This window comes from Bombyx mori, chromosome 8 (assembly GCF_030269925.1).
Source record: "Bombyx mori chromosome 8, ASM3026992v2".
Classification (NCBI taxonomy): Eukaryota; Metazoa; Arthropoda; class Insecta; order Lepidoptera; family Bombycidae; genus Bombyx; species Bombyx mori.
Genome location: NC_085114.1, coordinates 12951014 through 12977837, shown reverse-complemented (window position 1 = coordinate 12977837; position 26824 = coordinate 12951014). Strand labels below are relative to the sequence as shown.

The 26824-nt window shown below is 39.9% G+C and overlaps 2 protein-coding genes across 9 annotated transcripts in view; both read left to right on the top strand.

The window, feature by feature from the left end:
* Positions 1-273: 273 nt before the first annotated feature.
* On the top strand, positions 274-10706 carry LOC101735746 (tRNA endonuclease ANKZF1). 6 transcript variants are annotated; one of them, XM_062669817.1, is made up of 12 exons: positions 274-573; positions 765-908; positions 1185-1394; positions 2005-2159; positions 2817-3095; positions 3834-4056; positions 5343-5484; positions 6703-7024; positions 7640-7800; positions 8078-8219; positions 8992-9144; positions 10511-10706. In XM_062669817.1, exons 2-12 carry the CDS (start codon positions 785-787, stop codon positions 10649-10651), a joined length of 2052 nt encoding a protein of 683 aa, XP_062525801.1. In that variant the 5' UTR covers positions 274-573; positions 765-784; the 3' UTR covers positions 10652-10706. The 6 variants fall into 6 exon arrangements, with proteins under 6 accessions (XP_062525801.1, XP_012546638.1, XP_062525802.1 ...); XM_012691184.4 differs by having other exon boundaries at positions 2002-2159; XM_062669818.1 differs by having other exon boundaries at positions 556-679.
* A 2695-nt stretch (positions 10707-13401) lies between these two features.
* LOC101736889 (hemicentin-1) overlaps positions 13402-26824 on the top strand; it is a 104768-nt gene continuing 91345 nt past the window's right edge. For all 3 annotated transcript variants that reach the window (XM_062669821.1, XM_062669820.1, XM_038012258.2), the window contains exon 1: positions 13402-13826. In XM_062669821.1, the coding sequence (XP_062525805.1) occupies positions 13763-13826 (64 nt within the window). In that variant the 5' untranslated portion in view covers positions 13402-13762. The remainder of the gene's footprint in view (positions 13827-26824) is intronic.

Sequence of the window (26824 nt, the reverse complement as noted above, 5' to 3'; positions counted from 1 at the left end):
CGCCTCACGAGCTCACTGAAACAAACCTAATGAACCGTGTACTCATTTGTGATTCTTTATTACGACGTAATGAAACCGAGAAAAAGTGGCTGGAATTAATCAACAGAAGGGGTGTGGTTTTTCATCGTTATAACGCTTGACCTCACACATATTTAGCCACTCAGCAAAAATTAAGAAAGCTTGGCTGGGAGGTGTCAATGCATTTGCCGTATAGTCCTGGCCTTGCACTTACAGATTTCTTCCTGTTTCGGTCTCTTCAGAATTCTTTAGGCAGTGTCAGGTTAACATCACGAGAGGACTGCCAAAACCAATTGCCGCGGTATTTTGATCAGAAGCCACAAAATTTCTATAGCAATAGGATCATATCCCTAACTAACTACAAGATGGAAAAAAGTTATCGAACAAAATGGTACCTACATACTTTAGTTAAATGTAAATAAATTATATAAAAAAATGTTGTAATTTTCTTAAAAAATGCGAAGAAAGTTTTTCCCCAACCTGTTATATTTCCCTAGAATACTGCGAGAGTATATTGTACAAAACGGAATTATTTTTTCTCTTATAAGAGCATTGGTAAGTGCACACAGTGTAAATCGGAACATATTCAAAATCAAAGCGTGAAGTGACTTAATTGACTTATTGCAAAATTTTTAATCTCGTTGCACAATATTATCGAGTGGTAAAGCAACCAAGACAATTATTAAAGTATTATATTGTGTATCACTTAAGTAATAACATGTAAAACGTGGACATTATATTTCAAGATCAACAATCTGAGCCGATAATGGCGCTGAAGCCCGAGGCAGTAAAAACTAAAATCGTGAAAGTCTATGAGATCGACGAATTTCAAAAACTCCTAAAAGGTGTTCATGTGGCAGCATGTATGATAACAGAATCACATAATGTCAGTAAGTGCAATTATTTTCTCAACCAGTGCAGCTTACAAGGTGGAAAAAAGATTTTGTTTAAATTTAAGATTCGTAACATAGTTTTAATTGATACCTAAAAAAAGTGAAAAAGTTATGAACATTTGTTTGCCCTTATTTACAGCTGATTGTATCGGGCGATTTCTGTATAAACATGAATTTTTTAACTGAACTTTTGGTTTTTTATTAAATAACCTTGGAATGTGTAGTGTCAAAAAAATGTCAAATGTTAACACTCAAATTGTTATTAATTTTCAGTTGATGAACAGAGTGTCTTGCGTCGCCTTAATGCTTTAACCTTAAATGGTGCTTCTGATGGTAATTGTTGTTCGTGTTGCGGAGTGGGTCCATTCGAGACCCGTGCGCAGCAAACGGCTCATTATAAGCATCACTGGCACACTTTTAACTTGAAGAGGAAACTATTTGGAAAATCTCCATTATCCATTGGCCAGTATAATTCTCGGAAAGGTATGTGACGTAAAACTTTTTTGTTTGTTTTGTAGCTGAAACATGAATAATGTCACATCCTTACGGATCCATCAGATCCAATAACCCTTGCCTTCAACTCAAACTCAACTCAACAACAAAACTCTAACACTAGGAGCAGGCTTAGGGATCTTTGTAACCGTACTCAGCGAACTCGGCAAAGAGTTCAATATGCAACCCAACCTAGGCATTCGCAATTCCGATCAGGTAGTAGATTCATTCCCTAACCAGCTACTCTTGAGTTGTGAGGTCTCCTTTGGAGGTGCTCGGGTGGCTGTTAGCAAACCGCACTCCTGCTGGCTGTACTCTTGCTCTTTCACCAGGTCACCAGTAATCGCTCAATCATAAAAAAAACGTGAAAGGAAGTAATTTTCTTTACTTGTCATATATTCATTCAATGTTAATTTCTCCAATAACTTAAAGCTTTTGAATCTGACTTGATTGTTTGAATACAAAAGTGAATTTGACCTAAATTTTGAGTTAAATGATGAAAACCATGCAATGTCAACAAGCAAAACAATATAGAATCAAATATACTTTGATTGATATTTGAAAATGACATAATAAGTTTTTGTTACTGATATTTAAGTAGATGAATCAAGCAGTGAGTCTGAGGAAGAAGTGGAGGACAGTAAGAGACCTCCGAGTGACCTATTTGCTGCAGCAACAAGACATTGCAAGGCGTTCTTCACTAATCATTATGGGCAGGTCTTCTGTATTTATAGATGTATCCTACATCATAAGAAGGTAAATATCATCTGGCTTTTTAGAAATTCACATTATTTGCTATAAATAGCTCCAACTGATCTCTTTTGCTTCATTTAATTATATATGATTACCAGAGAACAGGCAGCACTGTTCTCTGAGTATTACCAGAACCAGAATATTGCAGTCACCAATTGCAATATTCTGGTGGTAGTAATAAGTATCATTATCTGGTCTATTGTGGCTGTCGCAAAACAGTTATGCATTCCAGTTTGAACGGTGGGACAACAGCTATGCAATACTATAGAGACTACTATGTCATCTCTTTAGATAGGTAGCTGCATTGAAGTGTGACATCCATGGGGCCCAGGAACCATTTTATACTGGTATAACACTGGGCTGTGAGCTCAATTACTCAGCTATGACTAAAAATTAAGTTGCTTTCATGAGGAATTAAATGTTCCTTCATCAATGATATTAGCAATATAGCTTTGACCCTATGAACTCTTTTATGGGTGGCGTGTGATATTGCTATGCTGAGTTCAACATTCAACATTTTGAGTATACAGAAAAGAGAAAATTTAGCATATTGCCAGAAGTAGATTGAAATAAACATATATTGTGTATATAAGTTTATTGTATTGTTTATCATATTATTTAGTGATTAGTATTAGTATAGTGGTCATAATTACAAAACAGGAAGAATTATCAACGGATGGTGATGGCAGTGCCTGGGTAGAACGTGTGGAGCAGCTATTGATCCCAGGCTATCAAAGATGGGCAGTCCTGATGGTCTCGGGTGGCAGATTTGCTGGGGCAGTTTTCAGTGGTGGCACTATAGTTCTACACAAGACATTTCATTCATATGTCACAAGGAGAGGGCAAGGTCAAGCCCAGGCTACAAGAGATGCTCATCATGGACACGCGAGGTCTGCCGGTGCTAGCCTTAGAAGATATAATCAGGCGCAGTTTCTAGAGGTAAGATAAGGTTGTCTCAGATAATATCATAATAAGATATTGATGCTGTTTGGTTTTCTACAATGGTAGTATTTTTTTTGTTACTTATTGCAGAAATATGCAGGGTGGTGGTACCTACTCTCACAACACACCCTAGTACCAGTAATTAGGCAATCGATAATTTTTGCAGGTTTAAATTATGTTACACAATGCTATTCCTCCATTATGGAAAAGTAAGTATGTATTTCATCACAAAAAAATGTTCAAATACTGGCACAGTTGCATCGTTTTATACGAATTCACCGGGCGTCTAGTATGCTAGGCCATGACTATGACATGTCCTTCTTCAAACGAGGCTTGCGGAGAGTACTTTATGGTAGGCAGCGGCTTGGCTCTGCCCCTGGCATTGCTGACGTCCATGAGCGACGGTGACCATTTACCATCAGGTGGGCCGTACTCGTCTGCCTACTCGTCTGAATGGCAATAAAAAAAAAACTTCATACTTAAAATTACTTAAACGGTTCAACATCTCCTTCATTGACTTTTGAAATTTTTAATATGCAGAAGCAATAGTCAGTGCTATTAGGAAAATACATTGCTTGAATTACCTTTCACTTAATGTAAACTTTTGTTTGATGTGACATTGATTTTTGGACTGAAAATAGCCTATAGCCTAGCTATTTTCTTTTCTAAATACATATGTATATACATCTTTACTCTGGAACATTAGAAAACTTTGATAAATTTATATTATTACAGCATATCCAAGATATTATAAGTCAATGGACAGAAGACTTCAAAGGTTGTTCTCTAATATTATATCGGGCTGTAGGATCTTTAAATCAAGCTGCTATATTTGGAAAGAACTCCCCTATAAAGAAAGATGATCCAAGACTTAGAGTGCTACCTTTCCCTACTAGAAAACCTACATTTAAAGAAGTTCAGCGGGTTCATTCTACACTTGCTAGTCTAGAGGTTTACGGTGAGTTTATGATATGATTTATTTTGGTAGAAATATTCATGTGAAAGCACCATTTATCAAGGCTACTGTAAAAAAAGCAATGCCTAAAATTGTGACTGCAGCACCAATATCACACTCTTAAAATATCAGAGGGCCTATTATGTATTGCAAATTAAAAATTCGTTCAATATGCCTATTTACTTTGTGTACCAGTAAGAGCTCGTTCCTACTTGTCGGCTATCGGATCCGTATATTAATCGGATGTCGGCGCCTTTGTTCACACACACGATTAATAATCGGTTGTCGGCCACGGTCGAAGCTAGTGCCAATTTTAGCACTCTACGCGAGGCGATTGTGCACGATGGACGTCGACGAAGTTCTTGTTGTGATGTATATTTATATATTTAAGAAGAAAACGAGGAAAGAAAGCCAAGGAAAGAAAATATTGGGTGCACCCAATCCTGAGAGAAAGATTTAGTTTGGGAACATGAACACAGCCGCGATGTGTGTGTGCGCGATCGCAGCGACGACGTACGCACGAACGGAATGAGGGGTAGCGGGGAGAGGGTTATCGGTCCCGACATCAGACAAATGTGAACAGCGCCATTCTTAATCATAGGCGAGCGAGATCTGACACGATTTTTTTCCGGGCGTAGAGGGCTGGCAAAACACCCGACATTTCTTGTCGGAGCCGACACAAAATCGATTTCCGATAAGTGTGAATAGCTTCATATATAATGCTCTGCCACTAGAACCTAAGATTAATATACGGATCCGACACCCGACAAGTGGGAACGAGCTGTAACTCTACCTTTCCCAGTCAGAGTTATTATCTTTGTTAAAGGCATTATGGCATTTGGAGTTTGAGTGTACTTAATTCTTTTACTCTTTGATTACAAGAGAATGAATGAATATGGAATTGTTTTAAAAAATACTTTAAACAGATAATATTGTTATTACATTAGAGTGGCATGCATTATTTTGGCAGAGTCCCCTTGCTTGAGAGACATTGTTGATGTCCATGTGTGACAGTTATCACGCATCACAGTGGGGGCTGTGTTTATTAGCTTATAAAAAAAATGTTTTTGTTCTTTTTATATGATATTCAATGACTTTAGAAAAGACGAGTTAATCATATTTATGTCCTTATTGAATATTCATTCAAAAAAAATATTTGTAAAGTACTAAATTCACCTTTTTGCAAGTTAGGGTGAAAAACCTGGTATTCTCCACTTAGTTTTTATGAAAGATTATTATAATTAATACCGTTTATACATTTTAATGTAAACAACGATTTCACGCAACAGATTCGTTGGAGTTGTTCCAAAAAGCACTGATAACATCGACAGCTAAACCAGCAAATAAAGCTACACTGGATCTTGGTAATGAAAATATTAAGAAAACAGCAAAGAAAAGTCCTAGTAAAACTATTGATAGAGCAAAATCAAGGTAAGTTTTTAATAATTTTTTTTAGTATCTTGACATAGGAAATCTGTCATAATCATGAAAAAAAAATCTCTGAAAAGTTCTCGAGTGGCGACCGCGTGCTGAAAGACGTACTGTGGCAAGGACCTCCCACAAAGCGAATCGACGACCTATTGAGGAACGTAGGAATCCGCTACATGCACGCAGTGTAGAACCGGTTGTGGCGAGGCTTTGGGGACGTCTATGCCCAGCAGTCTGCTTTGAAAGATAAATGGATATGAGATATGATATATAGATATATATGATAGATATATAATATATAGATAGATATATATGAGATGAAATCATAGATAGATAGATCTCAGAGACAGGATATGTAATTGTTCAACATGTTATCATCATCTTTACAATATTTGATAAATTAAAAAAAAAACACACATAAAAGTCCGAAAAAATAGAGTATTCCATTACTTTTGCTTAATAGGTTGAGCGGGATTATCAGCATAAAGCCATTTCAATTTTGTGTTGTTATTCAAATGTGTTTCTGTAATTTTTAAACTATACTAGCTGACCCGGTAGACTTTGTAGTGCCTCAATCGATAAACAAAAGACCTAAACTTGTGTATAAAATTAATTTAAATAAAAAAAAAGGAATCCGTCGGACGGGGGACACATCAAAGGAAAAAAAATGTTATCTTTATTTAGTTTTCATATTTATCTACCTTTTAAACCTTCTCTGGACTTCCACAAATAATTCAAGACAAAAATTAGCCAAATCGATCCAGCCGTTCTCGAGTTTTAGCGAGACTAACGAACAGCAATTCATTTTTATATGTATAGATTTATTAGTTTTCATTTAGTTGTAATGCAAGAGTAAGTAAGGTCAGTGACTGTCAGCTAATGTGATTGGCCGGACCTATAGACATGTTTTGGAAGTCCTGATATCTCCGAATGTCTGATTTGTCCTGGAAATAAAAGTTGGAAGCTAGTTACTTATGAAGGCTACCGTCATGCTATTAACAACATGCAATGTTATACTGCCAATGTGTTAACACCCATGACTTTGAGGGGTTAGATGTTAACTACTAGACCGGATCATTAGCATGACTGATGTCAATAAATTACTTTGTCAACTTCCGGCAGTCTGAACTCAAAATACGACCATCTGTTCCCTGGATGGCACCTAACACCAGGTGGATCACAAGTCTACCTATATGCTAATTTAAAATAATATATTTACAGAGAACGCACTCCTAGAGAGCTACCAACCCAGTTGATGTCGAGCGAAGACGAAGGTCCCTGCTTCATAGACTCTGAGACACCTGTAGGTTGGATCAAAACACTATCGGAACAAAAAACCAGTGGGATTATTATTAATTCTAAAAAAGTTGTCCTAAACGATTGTGCTATTCAAGATAGGTCAACACCTAGTCCCTGCGAGAGCGAGAAGGAAGATTTAAAGCAGGAAGTAAAAGAGAAATATGAAACTGATAGGAGGAAAAAGATAAAAGATCCCGCTGTTCTTAACAAGCCCAGTCAAAAGATTCCTAATCCTATTAAGAAGGTACTTTTGAAATGCATTTATAAATTCCTTCAAATAATCTATATAGTGTAATTACTCAAGTAATTACCGAAACTGTTTTACTCTCATTTCGGATATTGCTGATCAACTCGTGCTTTTAGGCATTCCAAGCACCGGTCACCGTTCTCGCCAAATGTCACAAAGAATCCGATGTAAAGAGCTAACAAGTTTCTCGCCGGATCTTCTCAGTAGGTGGTTCTCTTAGTTCCAATTTAGTGGTAGATTCTGCGAAGCACTGCTCTTGATACTATCCAAGTCTCAGGCTACGCCCCATGAGCCTAAACATCAGGTGAAGCCAGGATAGCTTTGAGGCATTTAGGAATTTATGAAATAATTCCGATTTCTACCTCATGTCTCAAAGTGAGTGGCACATCGTTGTCTATGGACTACTGTTATCAGTTAAAACCAAAGGCAGACAGTGCCTCCCTGCGTTGTAATAAATTTACGAATGCTTTTAAATAATAAATAAAAATAATATTAACTTTCATAATCATTAAAAATATTCATAATATCAATTAAAATTCATAAAATAGAATTAAAATAAAATACAAATCATATTCTTCTAACCGCAATAATCGTAACATTCGAATGTTTTAGATGTGGAAAATGATAATAGGAAATGAATTGAAATCACTGGAGACGATATTCGAAGGCTGGGAGGAAGAGAATCTGGCGGAGGCTTGTAACACTCGCGATCCTAGCGATGGCAACACTGCGCTACACAAAGCCGCCATTGCTGCGAAACCAGATATGGTCACGTGGGTACTATACTAATACTTTTGTTTTATCGCCTCGTTAGTCTAGTGGTTACTGATCTTAACTGGTGCGCGGTGTCCAAGTTTGATTCCCATTTTTTTCCTACAAAGGTATTCAGGATCGTTTTGAGCTGTTGATACTGGAATGCTTTGAAATCGAATATAAAACATGTTTCATATTTGTTCATTTTACAGGTAAGAACAGGAAAGTAATTAAAAAAAATAATTAAATTAATAAAAAAAAACCTAACTTAATCTTAGTTATGTTTTAATTAAATAGTGAGATCCTGACTGCCGGTGGAGATCCGTGCATCAGGAACAATCAGCTGCAGACCCCGTACGCGGCCTCGCCACACCAGGAGACACGCCTCGCCTTCAGAATGTTCCAGGCTCAGTTTCCAGACAAATACAATTACGCTAAGGTAATTTATTAATATGATGCTTGATAATAATGAACACAATTAAAAGTTCCACTGAACCTTTGGAGAATGTGTAGCAATCATGCGTTTCACTTAAAAGAGTTAGATAATACATGTCCGATCCATCTGCGATTTTGACATCACGTTTTCAAACATGTGAGCGATAGAATTCGCACTGACAACGAGCCTCTTCCATCAGAGATATGTAGATGATCTGTGGTTTGTGAAAAATTAAATATAAGGAAATTTTACAAAATAGATGTTAACCGCATTACACCAAATGAATGTTGTTGGGACTTTTCCTTATTTTTACCTCAATTTATCACGCCATCTGTTGACGCTCCCAGTAAAACTACGTGTGCTCATAAAAAGGAAAAAATCGACGCCGGTGCTTAAAACGAAAATTAGTCAATTAGTGAATATTGCATATAAAATTCATTCCTCAGAATGTGAAAATTCAAAATTGTATCAAGGAGCTTCGGAGCGAGTCAATAATACAAATTATAATTTGCTCATTTTTTATTTATTTATTTTTTATTGCCTTTGTAGGCTGACGAGCATACGGCCCACCTGATGGTGGGTGGTTACCGTTGTCCATGGACATCAGTAATGCTAGGGACAGAGCCAAGCCGCTGCCTACCGAACAGTCAATCAGTTAAACAAACAATGTTAAACATATAACAAACAGAAAATTTACCTCTTCGCTTTTTATAGGTTGCGTTGAAAATTTTAAATCTCTCATAGCTATTTACATAATTTGGTGGTCTAATTTCAGTCGCACATTCCCGGCCCGGTGACCCCCGAGACTCTGGAACAAGAGAAAGAGAGGAAGCTACAACAGAAACGAGCTAAGAGGCAACGAGACAAGGAGAAGCAATTGGAGAAGATTAAAACCAACAAGTTCCTTCAGATGACCGATACCGAAAAGGTATTTGTTTTATTGGTTGAAGCGATGTGTCTGTGGCTTGTTGTCACATATAGTGTCATAGGATCATAAACTAGTAAACAATGACTAGTACTACATAGTATAAGTGAATATAAACTAGTAAATAGTCTATGGTCTTGTGAGTCCGCACGGGTAGGTACCACCACCCTGCCTATTTCAGCCGTGATGCAGTAATGCGTTTCGGTTTGAACGGTAGGGTAGCCGTTGTACCAGTAAAAGTCTCTCTTAGAACTCATATCTCAAGGTAGGTGGCGACGTTTACGTTGTAGATGTCTATGGGCTCCAGTAACAACACGACACCACCAGTAACCACTTAAGAAATAAATAAAGAAAAAAAGGTAGTTTTATTTTTGTTTACATGAGTTGATCACAGCCTACATAATATATGTAGTTATGATCTTGTCTCGTCTCTCAAAACTGCACAACACAACAAAACTAGTCTCAAGATGGCCGCGGCATTCACATCTTCATTGGTTCTGGTTACAACTGAACACTGACTAGCTAGGTTATGTATGTATACAGACGTCTAAATAGTAAAAAAGCACAATGAGTTTCTCGCAGGATCTTCTCAGTGGCTCGCGATTCCGATCCTGTGGTAGATTTTCTGAAGCACTGCTCTATGTTAGGGCTAGTGTTAGCAAGCTCTCGCAGGTTAAGTGTGACTTCACCTACCCATCCGTAAATGTTGGAATAGTCACTTAGGCTACCAGATAGTAGCGAAAAAAAAATATGTAGTAAAAAAAAAGCAGCTGTTTCAGTAAGTTCACACGAGGCCGTTGACCCCGACCGTCAACTTCGATTTAATTGTCTTACATTGCGTACTGTGAAAATATCATTAAAATACAAATTTACCTCGATTACTTTCCGAGCCATTATCGTTAGAGAAAAACTAAACGAGAAAATGTAAATTGTGTGGAACTCATTTTGTAATTATTATTAATTTAAATGAGATATTTACTAAAATAACGTGCGTATGTACGTTATCAATAATTATTGTTCTTGATTGTGAATTTCAGACTGTATTTCCTTTGTGATTTTTCTTAGGTGGTTTGTGAAGTCTGCCGTTAAATAACAAAATACTATTGAATTCTTTTTGATTTTAAATTGAAAGTAATATTGTGAAAGTATTAATATTGCGGGTCTTGTAGCTGTTGGGTCCCGTTCAGAAGTGAAGGTGGTTGTGTTATGTCGCGTCGCGGAGCTCGCCGTTCCGTGCCGCCCCCTCCCTCGCCGCGCTGCCTGCCTCTTTACCGACTTTGCGAAAGAGGAGTTGATGCGTAAACAAATATTTTTAGGAATATATAAAATACTCGAGTTACGTAAACGTTGATAATGTTGTTATTTACAGGCGAAGTCATCGGAGAAGCGTTGTTTTCTTTGTGGCTCAAATCTCCCGAAGAAACCGTTCGAGTACGAAGTGTACAGATTCTGCGCAGTGCAATGTCTCCAGAACCACAGAAACATTCGACCTCTAAACATGAGCGCGTGACTGGAAAAGTGCCTTAAAAATAAATAAATAAATATATAATAAATAAATAAATAAAGTGGTTTCATTGTTGCTTTAAAGTGTTCTAATATTTGTAATGTAAGATTCTTTGCTAATTTTTTTATTGCTTATATGGGTGGACGAGCTCACAGCTCACCTGGTGTTAAGTGGTTACCGGAGCCCATAGATTCTTACAACGCAAATGCGCCACCCACCTTGAGACACGAGTTCTAAGGTCTCAGTATAGTTACAACGGCTGCCCCACCCTTCAAACCGAAACGCATTACTGCTTCACGGCTGAAATAAGCAGGGTGATGGTACCTACCCGTGCGGACTCACAAGAGGTCCCACCGCCAGTAAAGTGTCTTATATTTATGTCAACCTGGTATTTTGGAAGATCCTTAGCCGCGTTATTTCGTTTTATTTAGACTAGCAGACAGCTCATCTGATCATAGCTAATGAACCTTGGGTCTGAGACGCGTGTGCTTATGCTATGGTATGGTACGCGGCCTTCAAAATAAACGCCTTGACACATGAGATCGAAGTCGCTAGTGTGACTTATATATAATAGAAACAATTGTTGTGCACTTGGCTTCTTAGATTATAATGTTTTAGCAAAAGTTGACGCAGCGTGTTGTCAATGCATAATTTCTAATTAAATCACGTATTACTTAGTAAATACGTCGCTCTCTTTTCCTCCACTTCCGTGACGTCGGAATTTAGAGCCCTCCATAAAAATAACATCGTGTAATAAAAATCAGATCCGCCCCGGTAACCATTTAACACCAGGTCGCCTGTAAGCTAGTTCACCCCTTTGTGCAATAAAAAACAGTAAAGTCTAAAAAATATAAATATTTTTTTCTTGATTATTTCTTGATTATGCAAACATATGTGTGATACTCGTGTGACATGATATTTAGTGTGTAACAATGGACGGTCTTATCGTTTCACCCATAGACACGGCCCACTGAGTTTCTCGCCAGATCTTCTCAGTGGGTCGCGTTTCCGATCCGATGGTAGATTATGCGAAGCAGTGCTCTTTTTTTTTGTCAGCAGGTAATCGCCGTACTTCCGTCCTCCCCTGGGGATGGCGGGCGGGGCATGTCGGAGTCGAACTGACTAAAACCTGTCGCTCAACAAACCGCGTCCGAACCTCGCATGAGACAGAACCCATGAAAAGGCAAAGGGGGGAGAGTGAAGCGTTTAGTGCGGAGCACATCTCTCCCATCACCCTCCCCCTCGAGACGCCGGACCGGCGGTCGTCGGCGCCACGACCACCAGCCCTCTCGGTCTCGAGCACTGTTCTTACTAGGTCCAGTGTTAGCAACACCCCCGGTTAGAGCCCCATGAGCTCACCTACACGTCAAGGAGAAGCTGAAATAGCCTCTCAAGGCTAATCAGCATAGGTAGGGACAAAAATATATATATTATAGTTTCCAGAGATTTCCTTCTGGCAGCTATATACAGACAGAAGTTACTCAAGTACTTTAGGACGTTAGTTTCCAAAAATGCACTCTAAAATAAAAAGTAAATTAAATAATTAGGTAAACAAAATATTTAGGTGGTAAATTCCAAAAATATTTTAATGTCGTTTATACTCGTATAGTTAAAATAACGACTTCGATGAATAGATAATGATTATGAGAATCAAATAGTAATCAAGCATGCCTAATTATTCAATTTGCACAATTCGCTTCATTAGGTACTGATTGCGTTTATATATTTCTCAGAAATTTGTGTATATTTATTATTAATGGTGGTAGGACCTCTTTTGAGTCCGCTCGGGTAAGTACCACCGCCCTGCCTATTTCTGTCGTGAAGCAGTAATACGTTTCGGTTTGAAGAGTGGGACAGCCGTCGTGACTATACTGAAACCTTAGAACCCATATCTCAAGGTGGGTGACGGTATTTAGGTACATTGTGGATGTCTATGGTCTCCAGTAACCACTTAACACTAGGTGGACTGTGAGCTCGCCCACCAATCTAAGCAAAAAAAACGATTAAAAAATGAAGATTGATTGATATTAGAATAATAAGCTATACGAGGGTAGTAACCCCATTAAAATATCGTATAAAATATCCCAAGCCTCGTAGCGTCGGGGGAGGGTGATGGGAGAGATGTGCTCCGCACTAAACACTTCACTTTCCTCCCTTTGCCTTTTCATGAGTTCTGTCTCATGTGAGGTTTGGACGTTGGTTGTTGAGCGACAGGAGGTTTTAGTCGGTTCGACTCCGACATGCTCCGCCCGCCGTCCCCAGTGGAGGGCGGAAGTCCGGAGATTTCCTCCTGACCAAAAAAAAAAAAAAAAGCCTCGTAGCGTCGGGCGGTTCGTCCAAGCAGTCCTTCAAATACAAAATAGGTAGAGCAGTATGGTATTATTACCTTTTTTTATTGCCCTTGTATGATGGTGAGTGGTTACCGTCGCCCATGGACGTCAGCAATGCCAGGGCAACAGCCAAGCAGCTGCCTACCGTTAAGTACACTCTATAAGCCTTTTGAACCTTTGGATGCATAATGAGAAATCATGACTTTCTAATAAACTTATCCTACTAATCTTCCTATTCATTGTTTTATAAACGGCTTCCGTACGATACCTTCAATAGAACTAATACGCGAGCACGCTCTACAAAACTAGACAGTATCATTAGATTACTGAATAAGTTCTTGTATTATAAACCATATCGTTGAGTATTAAAGATCAAATTTATATGGAAGGTCGTGTTAGTAGGAGGTTTGTTGCGGTGCAGTGCACACGGACTCGGCAGTCGAGCGCTTACAGAGTGTGGTTCCGGTGGGGTCGATCACCAACGGTGTGTTCGTGCCTTTACGTTACTATCGAACTATACTCGCGAGTGTAACGAACGTTTGAGAAGACGTTTCGCGCCAAAAACGTATTCCAAAGTTTAAAATTTGTTTTGCAAATGTCTATGCGATTTTTAATAAAATTATGTAAATAATGTTTATAAGTTATTAGTATTTTTGTTAACAGCCTATTGATAAAAAGTATGTGTTTTAATATTTTATTGTATCAATAAAATGTGATATTCGGTTTTATGATTAAAAACAAACATTGCTTGTTGTGTTCAGTGAACTACATTTAAAAACAATTAAAAATGGAGTTAAAATGGGACTGTCTTCTACACGTTTTAGTGATTTTATTTTCAACGAAAAAAATCCGTAAGTACAACAATTATGAATCTTTACCTGTAGTTTTACGCTTATTTAAAATATTATTCAAAGTACTAGTGGTATTTATTACCGTAACATTCATAATGAGAGTTCACTATGAGTTCACTGGTCTAGAATAGTTATGGTCTGTTAACTATTGAACATTTTTACAAAAGAACACAAGTAAATATTGCAATAAAATGCCGATAAACTAACTTTGTGTATTAAAAAGGGAACCTCGGGAAACTAACTACACAGAAGTTTGATTTATAATATTTGATAATATAGATAGTATATTTTATAATTGTTCGGTTAACTAAAAAAATATTTAATGCACTTCTGTTATCTATATCTTAGAAAAACATTTCACTTGAAAAGGTTCTAATAGAGATTTTCTCCCGTGTAGAAATATAAATATAGGTCAAATAAAAATACGTGATATAAGTAAACTCAGATCCAAAATACCTAGTATTTTTAACAAAGGTACCTGATTTCGAATTAATATCGAACCCTTTGCAGTATCGGATTTTCTGCAAAGCACTGTTCTTGCTAAGGCCAGTGTTAGCGACACTCCGGTTAGAGTCCCTTGAGCTCACCTACACGTCAAGAAGAAGCTGAAATAGCCTCTCAAAGCTATCAGCATAGGTAGCAAAAAAATAATCGGATACTATAAAAAAATTATAATTGCAATTTTCATTTCTGTTGGCGATGACCTATCTAACAAAAACATTTCCCAGGATGGAAATCTATCCCAGGACAAAGAAAATATGTAGTCAAGCCTTCGATGTTCCCAAATACCTGAAGATTCTCCGACAATATTAAGAGAATGACTGTTACGAGATATTCTCAAGAAAAAAAGGTTTATAAGTTTTAATATATTATGAGCCCTAAAGTTAGTTAGAAGAAAATGTACACAGATTACAGACCCCTACAAAATGCAGTCAATTGCGAGAAAATGAAACGGCTTTGTCCCGGGAAAAGCTAGATAAAGTCAAGATCGGGTACATCACGTCAGTACGGACTGCTAGTCATTTCAAATAGAGCCTAAATAATCAAAGGACCCTAATCATTACGTAAAATTCGACGCTCCTTCCAATTCAGGATAAATATTCAGAATAACCTCTTATATTGAAACCGCGCGTGTCCTCCTCCTCCTTGCGTCGATAATCCTCAGTGCTGAGGGTCGTGGCCTCCTCTAATCACTTTCTCCTGCATCATCTTGCGCCATTCCTGCCTGTCCTCGGCTGTGTGGATAGCAACGTGGACTGAGGTATTGAGAGTGGAGCGTATTTGGTCCGACCAGCGCATTGGATTTCTGCCTCTGTGCCTTATACTAAAATTATATTATAATAAAACATTATTATACTCATATGTATAATAATGTTTTATTGTAATTGTATGTAACATGTATAATGGCTTCTAATATGTATTGTTCTTCCAATAAATCGCAGTGATGAAAGGAAAATTGTACGATCGTGCATTGATCTCCGCATTGCAACATTCACCGGTGCGTTCTGTGATGTTTATGTTAGATTGTTTTTAAATTACTTCGCCGATAATGGTATTTTACATTTACTATTGTTCTACGTAGATATAATGTAAACTATTTTAGTGATGTAATATTGTGAACTTCATTTTATAAGCGGTGCATTCTATAATTCGTCATCACGGTTTTGGCTCGTTAATCATGCGGTGTCTCTTCTACGACAAACCATCACGTGGGCCGTATGTCTACAAAGGCAATAGAATAAAAAATAACCCTTTTTTTCCTACCTATGCTGATAGCCTTGAGAAGCTATATCAGTGTTACCCTAGCGTATAGGTGAGCTCTCGGGGCGCAAACCGGAGGTGTTGCCAACACTGGCCCTAGCAAGAGCAGTGCTTCGCAGAATCTACCACCGGATCGGAAACGCGACCCACTGAGAAGATCCGGCGAGAAACTCAGTGGGCTGTGTCTGTGCGTAACTCTTAAACCCCAAACCATCGAATCAGGCAACATAGCATTTTTTCGGGTTTCCCGAGATGTACACAAAATTAAAACTAATATCTACATCTCACGTTTTTTATTGTCATTCGTCCTTGACCGTAAAAACTGTAAAATTCCAAACGTTGGAAATATAATGACAATAAAAAATTGGAGATTAAACAATAAAAACAATTGGCTATAAGTCGTATAATAATATCTTTAGAGGAATCCTCACGATTATTATGGGGTTATTAAAGGTGACTATTTCTGTTGCTTTTCTGCTTTGCTTTTTAATCCACCTCTTTCAAGTTCGTTTTTAACCGACTTCAAAAAAGGAGGAGGTTGTCAATTCGACTGTATGTTTTTTTATGTTTGTTCATCACTTTCATCACTTCATCACTTTTGACTGGATGAATCGATTTTGATGATTCTTTTTTTATTAGAAAGCTGACGCTTCCCGTGTGGTTCCATTTCAATTTAGTCCAGTTCTGATAATGGTATCCATGAGAAAACGATATTAGTCTTAAATTTGCATTAAGTACGTGCGCGACAAATAGATGAATAACTCAATATCACGCCAACCGATTTCGATGATTATTATTTTTAGTGTATATTAATTTGTTTTGGAATATCTTTTTTTTTTCTATTTGAACTCGGTTTTTGTTAAAGCATATCTATTAACAATTATTAAACGTAATACTTTTGAAAATTAGGTTGAAAATCGATTTGATCATCGTCAAAATGTTCGTCAACCCGAATAAGTTCCCACGTTGATTTTAATCAGTTCAAACGTATCTACGAAATACTACGGAACCGTCATGATATAAGCTAACCTCGAACCCGCCCTGGTAATGTATTGACTGAGAATCGTCAATGAATAAATTTCAGGTGTTTCGGCATTGCAGTTGGAACCCGGAACGGTCTAATTAAACTGTAGAGAGTTGAGATTGGTGTGGCTCTCTGAGATTTATTGTGTGTAGTAGCAAAGTCCCGAATAGTTCGGCTTGTGTTAGGTTAACTTCTGTGTTTGTCCATTTAAAATTAATTGTAAAGTTATATTAATAAATGAGATTACGTTAATAGAAACAGCTATGCGTTTCGTTTTGTTTGCTGTTTATATAATGGTCGTTAATAAAAACAAGCTACTACCTATAGCAAGCCGAATAAAAGCGAGCTTATAGCCCACGTGGTGTTAAGTGGTTACTGGAGCCCTTAGACATCTACAACGCAAATGAGTCACCCACCCTGAGGTATAAGTTTTAAGGTCTCAATATAGTTACAACGGCCACCCCACCCTTCAAACCGAAACGCATTACTGCTTCACGTCAGAAAAAGACGGGATGGTGGTACCTACCCGTGCAGACTCATAAGAGGTCAAAACCACCAGTAAAAAATCGCAGAATCTACCACCGGATCGAAATCGCGACCCACTGAGAAGATCCGGCGAGAAACTCAGTGTCTATGGGTTAGTTCGCTCGACGAACTCATACAGATCAAGATATTAGGTCAAATTATCATATTATTCCTTGATACGTGTATACGTTTTGAATATAAATTGAATGTCTTGAAGTCAGCGAAAATTATATTTACAGATTACGTTTTATAGATATTTATGTAGTTGAGAGAGCGCTAAAACAAATTGTTTTTGTAGTGCGTACCTTAGATTGACTACATAGTTGGCTCAGATCGAAATACCGAATGCGCCATGACCACTACTGTCCGTCCGTTTACTCCAAACAAAAAACTAGCCTCTGCAAAGGATATTGGAACTACGGAGCGTTACGTAAACAGTCAATTGTTAAATTCGACGCCCCATCTATCTATTTCTGTGTAACATCCCGTTCATATCGTCATATTCATAAAGCATTAAACCAACGTAGAAACAATTATTTGAATAGCTCTCTATATCTATCTTTTTACTGGTGGTGGGACTTCTTGTGAGTCCGCGCGGGTAGGTACCACCACCCTGCCATTTCTGCCGTGAAGTAGTAATGCGTTTCGGCTTGAAGGGCGGGGCGGCCGTTGTAACTATACTTGAGACCTTAGAACTTATATCTCAAGGTGGGTGGCGCATTTACGTCGTAGATGTCTATGGGCTCCAGTAACCACTTAACACCAGGTGGGCTGTGAGCTCGTCGACTCATTTAAGCAACAAAAAAAAAACATTTTATTATTATTATTATTATTCGAAACTGCTATCTTAGTTTCTTGAATGACAGTTTAATAATACCACGTACTACATCTTCCTTTGATAACGTTGTCTTTATCAATCTATAAAATTGTCACGTTCTGTCCGAACTTTACGATGAACTCAAAAAAAAAGTAATGTTTGAAACTTGGGGGTTTTCAAATGGATTATGTAACCCGCGGGAGTGGACCGCCGAGAATTTTAATAAAGTTGTACTTAGAGCACCATAGTTTATTAAATTTGTTTTTTTTTCGTGTTTTTTTTCTTAATACTTAGATGGGTGGACGAGATCAGCTCAGGGGCCTAGTGTTAAGTAAGTGGTTGCCGGAGCCCACAGACGTCAGTAACTTATATGCCGCCACCCACCTTAACACAGTTATAGCTATAGTCCAACAGCTTCGAACAGAAACGCATTACTGCCTCACGGCAGAAATAGGCGGGGTGGCGGTACCTACCCGTGCGGGCTCATTAGATGCTCTACCATCAGAAATTGAATGAGATTTGCGTAGCACAGCACTGTTTTTAACTTGTGTGAAATTCGTAAAAAAATATTTGTACAATTACGAAGCCCACACGTATTCACTATATTTACGACTAGCGACCCGCCTTCGCTTCGCTTCGGAAACATTAAAACACACATGAAACCAAAAAAAAAAAATTAAAAAAGTAGCCTATGTTCATCAGGGACAATGTCGGCTTCTAATGGAAAAAGAATTTTTCAAATCGGTCCAGTAGTTTCGGAGCCTATTCGAAACAAACAAACAAACAAATCTTTCCTCTTTATAATATTAGTATAGATGACGGTAAAACATGCCGCTTAAAATGGTGCAAAATTATTATGCGTTTGATTCTTCCACGAAGTTTAGTGATCTGCTTTCAGGTTTTAAATGGGTACAGCCGTCATATAGTTGTATATAATGCAATACGATTCAGATTTCTGTCTCAATTCTCTAAGTAGATGGTAATCACGTTATAACGTCTGTTTTAGTTATGGGGGGCAGTTTCTGAGTTGACAGATCAGTGTTGTGGCGTGAAACCTCTTTGTCAGGATATACGTATGACTTACAAAGACTAGAAGATATAGACTAACACGGAGACTTGACATTGTGACTTTTTTAGACTGAACAAGACGATAGAAAAAAGAGAAAAGAGACAAAAAGGCAAGGTATTAAAACTTTAATACTGCAAACGAATGAATCGACCGTTCAGTTGGTAAAAGCATCATCAGATCAATTCTCCCTTTTTACTGGTGGTGGTAGGACCTCTTGTGAGTCCACACGGGTAGGTACCACCACCTTGCCTATTTCTGCCGTGAAGCAGCAATGCGTTTCGGTTTGAAGGGTGGGGCAGCCGTTGTAACTATACTTGAGATCTTAGAACTTATATCTCAAGGTGGGTGGCGCATTTAAGTTGTAGATGTCTATGGGATCCAGTAACCACTTAAAACCAGGTGGGCTGTGAGCTCGTCTACCCATCTAAGCAATATAAAAAAAATTTATATTTTTAACCTAAAGCCCGAAACAGGGCTCCAGCAAAAGGCTTCGGCTAACTGTTCTCTTTTACATTACACTCGGAAAACACGTACGAAATTAGCATACTTTTCAAAAGTTATAGCACAATTGTAACGGTAATGGCGATACCCTAATTAATAACAGGCTGTCGGGTTTGTCAGCGGATTTATATCCGTTTCCGTAGAAGCTCGGAGGCTGCAGCTCCGTGAGAGGAAATCAGCAAACTTCTCAACAATATGGCGGCTTCCTGCTTTGTCTAACTTCCTTGCATAGTATTAAGGAATTTTGGTTGTTCATGTATGTGTGTAAGGCAAGTTTTAATGTGGGGTTTTCGTACCGAGTAACTTTAGTTGATATGTAGGTGTTTTATTGTGGAGTGCTAGCGGATTATGGAGCTCGTAAGTCAGTCGGTATGTACAGGGTGATGTTTTCATAATACGATTTCCGATATATAGAGTTTTATGTACTAGCGTTCAATGTATGAGACTCGCTAAACCTAAGAAATATTATGCCAAAGAAAACTGTTCTCCGGGAACTACCGGTGAATCCCTTTCTTGACTTTTACGACACTTAAGGGAAGAGACGGAGTTTTGCTAGGCTGAAATGCACCCCGTATCACTGGGGCAGAGCTCCGTGTGGCCGTTGTCAGGATGACTGCAAAGGACACGGCCCCCGGCCCGGACGGAGTCCATGGCCGGGTGCTGGCCTTGGCCCTCGATGCCCTGGGGGACCGGCTCCTGGAGCTATTTAATGGTTGCCTGGAGTCGGGACGGTTTCCGTTGCTCTGGCGGACGGGCAGACTTGTGTTGTTAAGAAAGGAGGGGCGCCCGGTGGATACAGCCGCCGGGTATCGTCCTATCGTACTGCTGGACGAGGCGGGAAAATTGCTGGAGCGTATTCTGGCTGCCCGCATCGTTCAGCACCTGGTCGGGGTTGGACCTGACCTGTCGGCGGAGCAGTTCGGCTTCCGGGAGGGCCTTTCGACCGTGGATGCGATACTTCGCGTGCGGGCCCTCTCGGACGAGGCTGTCTCACGGGGTGGGGTGGCGCTGGCGGTGTCTCTTGACATCGCCAACGCATTTAACACCCTGCCCTGGTCTGTGATAGGGGGGGCACTGGAGAGGCATGGAGTGCCCCTCTACCTCCGCCGGCTGGTTGGCTCCTATTTGGAGGCCAGGTCGGTCGAATGTACCGGGTACGGTGGGACCCTTCACCGTTTTCCGGTCGTGCGTGGTGTTCCACAGGGGTCGGTTCTCGGACCCCTCTTGTGGAACATCGGGTACGACTGGGTGCTGAGGGGTGCCCTCCTCCCGGGCCTCCGTGTTATTTGTTACGCGGACGACACTTTGGTCGTGGCCCGGGGGGATGATTATAGAGAGTCTGCCCGTCTCGCCACAGCGGGAGTGGCCCTCGTCGTCGGGAGGATAAAGAGACTGGGCCTCGACGTGGCGCTCAGTAAATCCGAGGCCTTGTGGTTTCACGGGCCGCGGAGAGCGCCACCTGTCGACGCCCACATCGTGGTTGGGGGCGTCCGGATAGGGGTTGGGGTGCAGTTAAGGTACCTCGGCCTCGTGTTGGACGGCCGGTGGGCTTTTCGTGCTCACTTTGCGGAGCTGGTCCCCCGGTTAATGAGGACGGCCGGTTCTTTGAACCGACTGCTCCCAAATATCGGGGGGCCGGATCAGGTTGTACGCCGCCTCTACGCTGGGGTGGTGCGATCGATGGCCCTGTACGGTACGCCTGTATGGGCTGAGCCGCGCAATCGGGCTACTATGGCTCGGTTCCTGCGCCGGCCGCAGCGCACCGTTGCTATCAGGGTCATCCGTGGATATCGCACCGTCTCATTCGAGGCGGCGTGTGTGTTGGCGGGGACGCCGCCATGGGAGCTGGAGGCGGAGTCGCTCGCTACCGACTATCGGTGGCGCAGTGAGCTTCGTGCTCTGGGCGTGGCGCGTCCCTCCAAAAGTGAGCTGCGGGCGCGGAAGGCCCATTCTCGGCGGTCCGTGCTCGAATCGTGGTCGAGGCGGTTGGCCAACCCCACGTGGGGTCTACGGACCGTCGAGGCGGTTTACCCAGTCTTTTATGACTGGGTGAATCGTGGCCGAGGACGCCTCACCTTCCGTCTGGTGCAGGTGCTGACTGGGCACGGATGCTTCGGAAAGTACCTGCACCGGATAGGAGCTGAGCCGACGACGAGGTGCCACCATTGTGGACACGACCTGGACACGGCGGAGCATACGCTCGCTGTCTGCCCCGCATGGGAGGTGCAGCGCCGTGTCCTTGTCGCAAAGATAGGACCAGACTTGTCGCTGCCTGGCGTCGTGGCGTCGATGCTTGGCGGCGACGAGTCTTGGAAGGCTATGCTCGACTTCTGCGAGTGCACCATCTCGCAGAAGGAGGCGGCGGGGCGAGTGAGGCAAAGCTCTCCTCACTACGCAGAAACCCGCCGCCGCCGAGCAGGGGGTCGGGACCGGGGTCCCGTCCGTGACCCGGCCCCCTAAGGGCTTCGAGCTCCACCCGCTTTGTGCGGGGAGCAACCTAGGCGTGGGGCGGCGTGGTAGGTCGCGTTCCCCCGACCGCTCCGGGGGAAGGTGTAGCGCGGCGCTATCAATCGGGCTCTTGGCCCGTCGACCGAGGGAACGGGTCCGGAAGGGGGTCCGGCGTCTGGGGGACGGCGGGATGGATGTAATGTGCACTGCGTAAACCCTGTCCCGCCGTCTCAATAGCTCCGACTGGGTTCCCACCCGGTCCGGGGTAGGGCGCCGGCTGTGAGCGGCAGGAGTTTTTAGTGAGGTTCGACTCCCACATACCCCACCTGCTGTGCGGGTGGGGATCCGGTGATTTTCTCCTGTGGAAAAAAAAAAAAAAAAAAAAAAAAGGCTGAAATGCAGGACACGGTCTAATTTTATGATTCGAGTTCTTGTGTCACATCAAAATTCTTTTGATAGTAAAACTTTACTAAATTTTTGACAAAAAAAAAGAAGATAGTACAATTTTGCAAATTGCAGTTTACCCTGCAAATTAGGTATTTATTTATTTATTTATTAGGTTGCACCAACAAAGTGATCATCGATACAAAACATTGAACAATTAACAAAAGTTGGCATGGCAGATGTCACCTCAATTATAGGTACAATCGACAGTGCATTAACAATAAAAATAAAAAATAAAAATTATAGAACTAAGATTTGATTACATTTGATTGATTGCTTGAGATTAATTTATATTGAATTGGGAAATGATACGCGACAGATTTTTCCTGTAAGTTATCGTTAAGGTATCGTTAATTAATAAAACTATCTTTTTTTTTCTTCTTTTTCTTTCGTACCTATGTTGATAGCCTTGAGAGGCTATTTCAGCTTCGCCCTAACGTTTGTAGGTGAGCTCGCGGGGCTCAACCGGAGAGTTGCTAACACTGACCCTAGCAAGAGCAGTGCTTCGCAGAATCTACCACCGGATCGGAAACGCGACCCACTGAGAAGATCCGGCGAGAAACTCAGTGGGCTGTGTCTATGGGTTAGTTCGCTCGTCGAGCCTCTCGTCGCAAGAGACGGCTTCGACGAGGACGGTTACCGGACTAAAAAACTATCACTTTCACTATGGTTGTATCGTAATATTCTCTAACCAAAACAGTCGCATCACTGACATTCCGCTTTGTTCAACAGACGCGGTCGGTATTGAACGCAAACTTCGCAGTCTATTGTTCTACGGACAAGTCTGTTACGGGGCACGATCTGGTTATGACATAAAATGTCTTATGCGACAAGAAATACGACTTATTGTTGAGTATACGCCGTCGTTTGTATATGCCGTCTTTAAATAAAATAAAAATATGTATTGTTTTTTTTTTTTCATCTTGTCGGTGTGAATTGCGTCGTTCAAGAGAATATGTCGATTTGATTAATGATTTTGATTGACATTGATCATTTTAATAAAAATATATTTACATAATATAAAAGATTTAGATTCATTTTATTTCTTTCTTCTTGGTTATATTGCCAAAATAAATAAATTACGTTCCATTGGTTTTTGTTTATTGCCCTTGTAGGCAGACGAGCATACGGCCCACCTGATGGTGAGTGGCTACCGTCGCCCATGGACCTCAGCAATGCCAGGGGCAGAGCCAGGCCGCTGCCTACCTATTTCAAAAAAACGCGTCGTGTAAAGTTAATTGTTACATTTCGCAATACGAAATTGTTCATCGATTGATATTTTAATTCTAATGACAGTATGACTAACCAATAAATTAAAAAAAAAAAACATTAACGAAAATTTAAAGCTATTAGTCATTACGTAATCGTGGTAATTAGTTGCAACAAATTATTACTCGTCATTGATAATGACTTACCTACTCATATTGCTACAGCATGCCACACATTCATTAATAGAAATATGAAACAAATATTAACTATTTGTGAACTGATAAATGAATTGAATGAAAATTATACGTTCATAATATATTACAACGCAAAAAAAAAAGGGTGCGAGTACTTATGTACGCGCGTAAAAAGTTATGCTTTATTTTTTTAAATTTATTTCTTTTTTTTATTTAAATGTTAATCAATTTGGAAAAAAATCGATTAAACAACATCCTCAAACACGCATATTGGACATCCCTTTTCTTGACATCGTATAAATTCGGTAATTCTCGGTACGGTTCGGAAAGTTCACCTGCGGCTATATTCAGACTCGCCAAGTTACGTCGGTCGTATTGTAATGAGCGATTTAGTGGGCAACTTCATTTCTGTTAGTTTTGCGTCACGGTGCGCGCGCATCGTAAAATTTCACTCTCATCAATTTTTCATAACGCACCTAAAGAAGTATAACTTCAAAAGAACCATATCGTACTATAAAATTCTCTGTATTTTTATTAATCAGTATCAGTAGTACTCCTGATATGGTTGACGTTAGTTATTCGGTATCAGGAACACTTGCTTTCAAAGCAAAAATTTTACCGGAACACTTTCCTTATGAGAAGCCGTGGCTAAAATGTAAATTTCGTATAAATCAGATAAATTCAGAAACACTTTGTCGAAACTTAGTGATATTTTTTATAGATATACTATTTGCCCGCGGTTTCGCTCGCCTTTTTATTTCCTCGAGAAAACTAGTGAAGAAACGCTAGTTTCAATAACCTTGATATTGTGTATGAAAAGTTTCACAATGATTGGTTAAGGAATGAAAGCGTAGCAAACAAACAAACTGACTTGTAATTACAATGTTACTAGCTGTCTACCCGCAGTGTCACTAGCCTGGACTATATTGCGTTGGCGAAGACTAATACCTACTCAACTATTGGTTCAAAAGTAACCTACATTCTTGTCCAGATTCTCAATAATTTCCATATCGGTTTTCATCAAAATCAGTTCAGTTTTTTTAAATTTTTTTATTGCCCTTGTAGGCAGACGAGCATACGGCCCACCTGATGGTGAGTGGTTACCGTCGCCCATGGACTTCAGCAATGCCAGGGGCAGAGCCAAGCCGCTGCCTACCGTTTAATACTCTCCACAAGCCTCGTTTGAATAAGGTCATGTCATGCTTTTGAGCGTTTTTAAAAGCTTAAAAAGCAGAGAGTAACTTTTGTATTTTTTATATTTGTATATAGAGTAATATAGCCAGTTCATCCACGCACGTTTCTATGGGTAAAAAAATAAATAGCTTCTAAATACACGGGTAGGATGTTCGGTCGTCCACACGTCCGCCGCCTAAAAAAACTTCTTTGGGGTTGGGAGATGTGTTACCTTGTTAATTGACAAATAAATATGTATAAGTGAATTTGGAAGTTTAATTTTTGACAGAGCGAAGCTTAAAATATCGTTCCAAATATATTTCTTGACTAGCAGTACTATTTGGCCCCTGATCACCCTCTTTGGCCAGCCCATTCCCTGGGCTAGGAAGGTCAAGGGCCACCTGGGTGTCACCCTGGGTGTCATCCATGACATTCCGCCCACGTATAAAATCAACCCGCGACCGTGCCGCGTTTATTCTCGGCAGACTCTACCTCATGATCTGTAAGCGGAGTAAAATGTCCCTTCGGAAATTTTAAACTTTAAATAGCTCTCTTGTATAGTTGCAAAAATGTCGCTTAAAACAATCAGCCTTTCAACCCTCGATACGATAGTCATCAAAGGATTAACAAAAACAAATTGTCAAGCGTGAGTTGTACCTTTAAGTATTTATCAGTTGTATGAAGTAGATATTTAAAATATCAAAGAGACTGTCATGGCTCTTCATAGAATAAACGTAACCTACTTTGAATGGTTTGAATGACATCTGGAGTTAAGTGGTTACCGGAGCCCATAGAGATCTACAATGTCGCCATCCACCTTGACAACGGCTGCCCCACCCTTCAAACCGAAACGCATTACTGCTTCACGGCAGAAATAGGCGGGGCGGTGGTGCCTAACCGTGCGGACTCACAAGAAGTCCTACCACCACTAATTACGCAAATTATAATTTTGTGGGTTTGATATTTATTACAAGTCTCTGGTTGGTATTATAATTACCCCTCGGCACCAGGTGCTAAATACAAAATACGAATCGAATCCTTTGTTTATGTCATACGATACATCGAAATGCCCAGTTGGTGACAATTACACCGGCCAATTTTTTTTTTTTGCCCACATTGTTCGTGTTACGGTTTTCAATTACATAGTAAGTTTAATAAATTGGAAGGAATCCCTTTTAAGTAGGGGGCCTTAAAACACGTGTCAGCTAATTATTTTTGTCATACTTCAGTTGATTTACACGAAGTGGCTAATTTTATGCACGATATGTTATGTTTTCCTTTGATATTTGTAGAGTTAAATAAGGGTTAAATACCGGAAAACAAACGTACAAGACTATTTGATGGTTCTGTAGATATTCGCTTTGTCGATTTCTCCAAAATAGCGTTGGTCATTGACTCGAGACTCGATCCATCTATAAAATAAATAATGGTTTAAAAAAACTAAAAAATACGCATAGAAAATCCCATTAAAAAATTATTTTTTCTTACACAATTTTTACTTCAAATATATTGAGATTTATTTTTTAGTGGGATTTTCTATAATGGCGTATTTTTTTAGTTTTTTAAACTACTGTTTATTTTTCATTGTTTAGTTGAATTTCAATATTTTTTTATTTTTTTATTTTAATTGCCATCGGTCCTTAATAAGTATACCAAATTTCGCGTTAATCCGACGTTTTGAAGGGGTCAAAATCATGTTCAAAGATTCCGTTACAAAAATACATACGCCTGAAGCTAATAAAAACGTATTAAAAAAGGGTTGGTTCAATATTCAAAAAAATATCACACTAGTATTGGCTGTGAAATACAATCAGTATCAATACGTATCAATAT

Bases quoted from the DNA above. Each gene is read 5' to 3' on its own strand.
- LOC101735746 (XM_012691184.4), top strand. From the start codon at position 785: ATGGCGCTGAAGCCCGAGGCAGTAAAAACTAAAATCGTGAAAGTCTAT. The intron at 2,160-2,816 runs GTAAATATCATC...ATTACAAAACAG, and splicing joins GTATCCTACATCATAAGAAG to GAAGAATTATCAACGGATGG. The intron at 5,485-6,702 runs GTAAGTTTTTAA...ATATATTTACAG, and splicing joins ATTGATAGAGCAAAATCAAG to AGAACGCACTCCTAGAGAGC.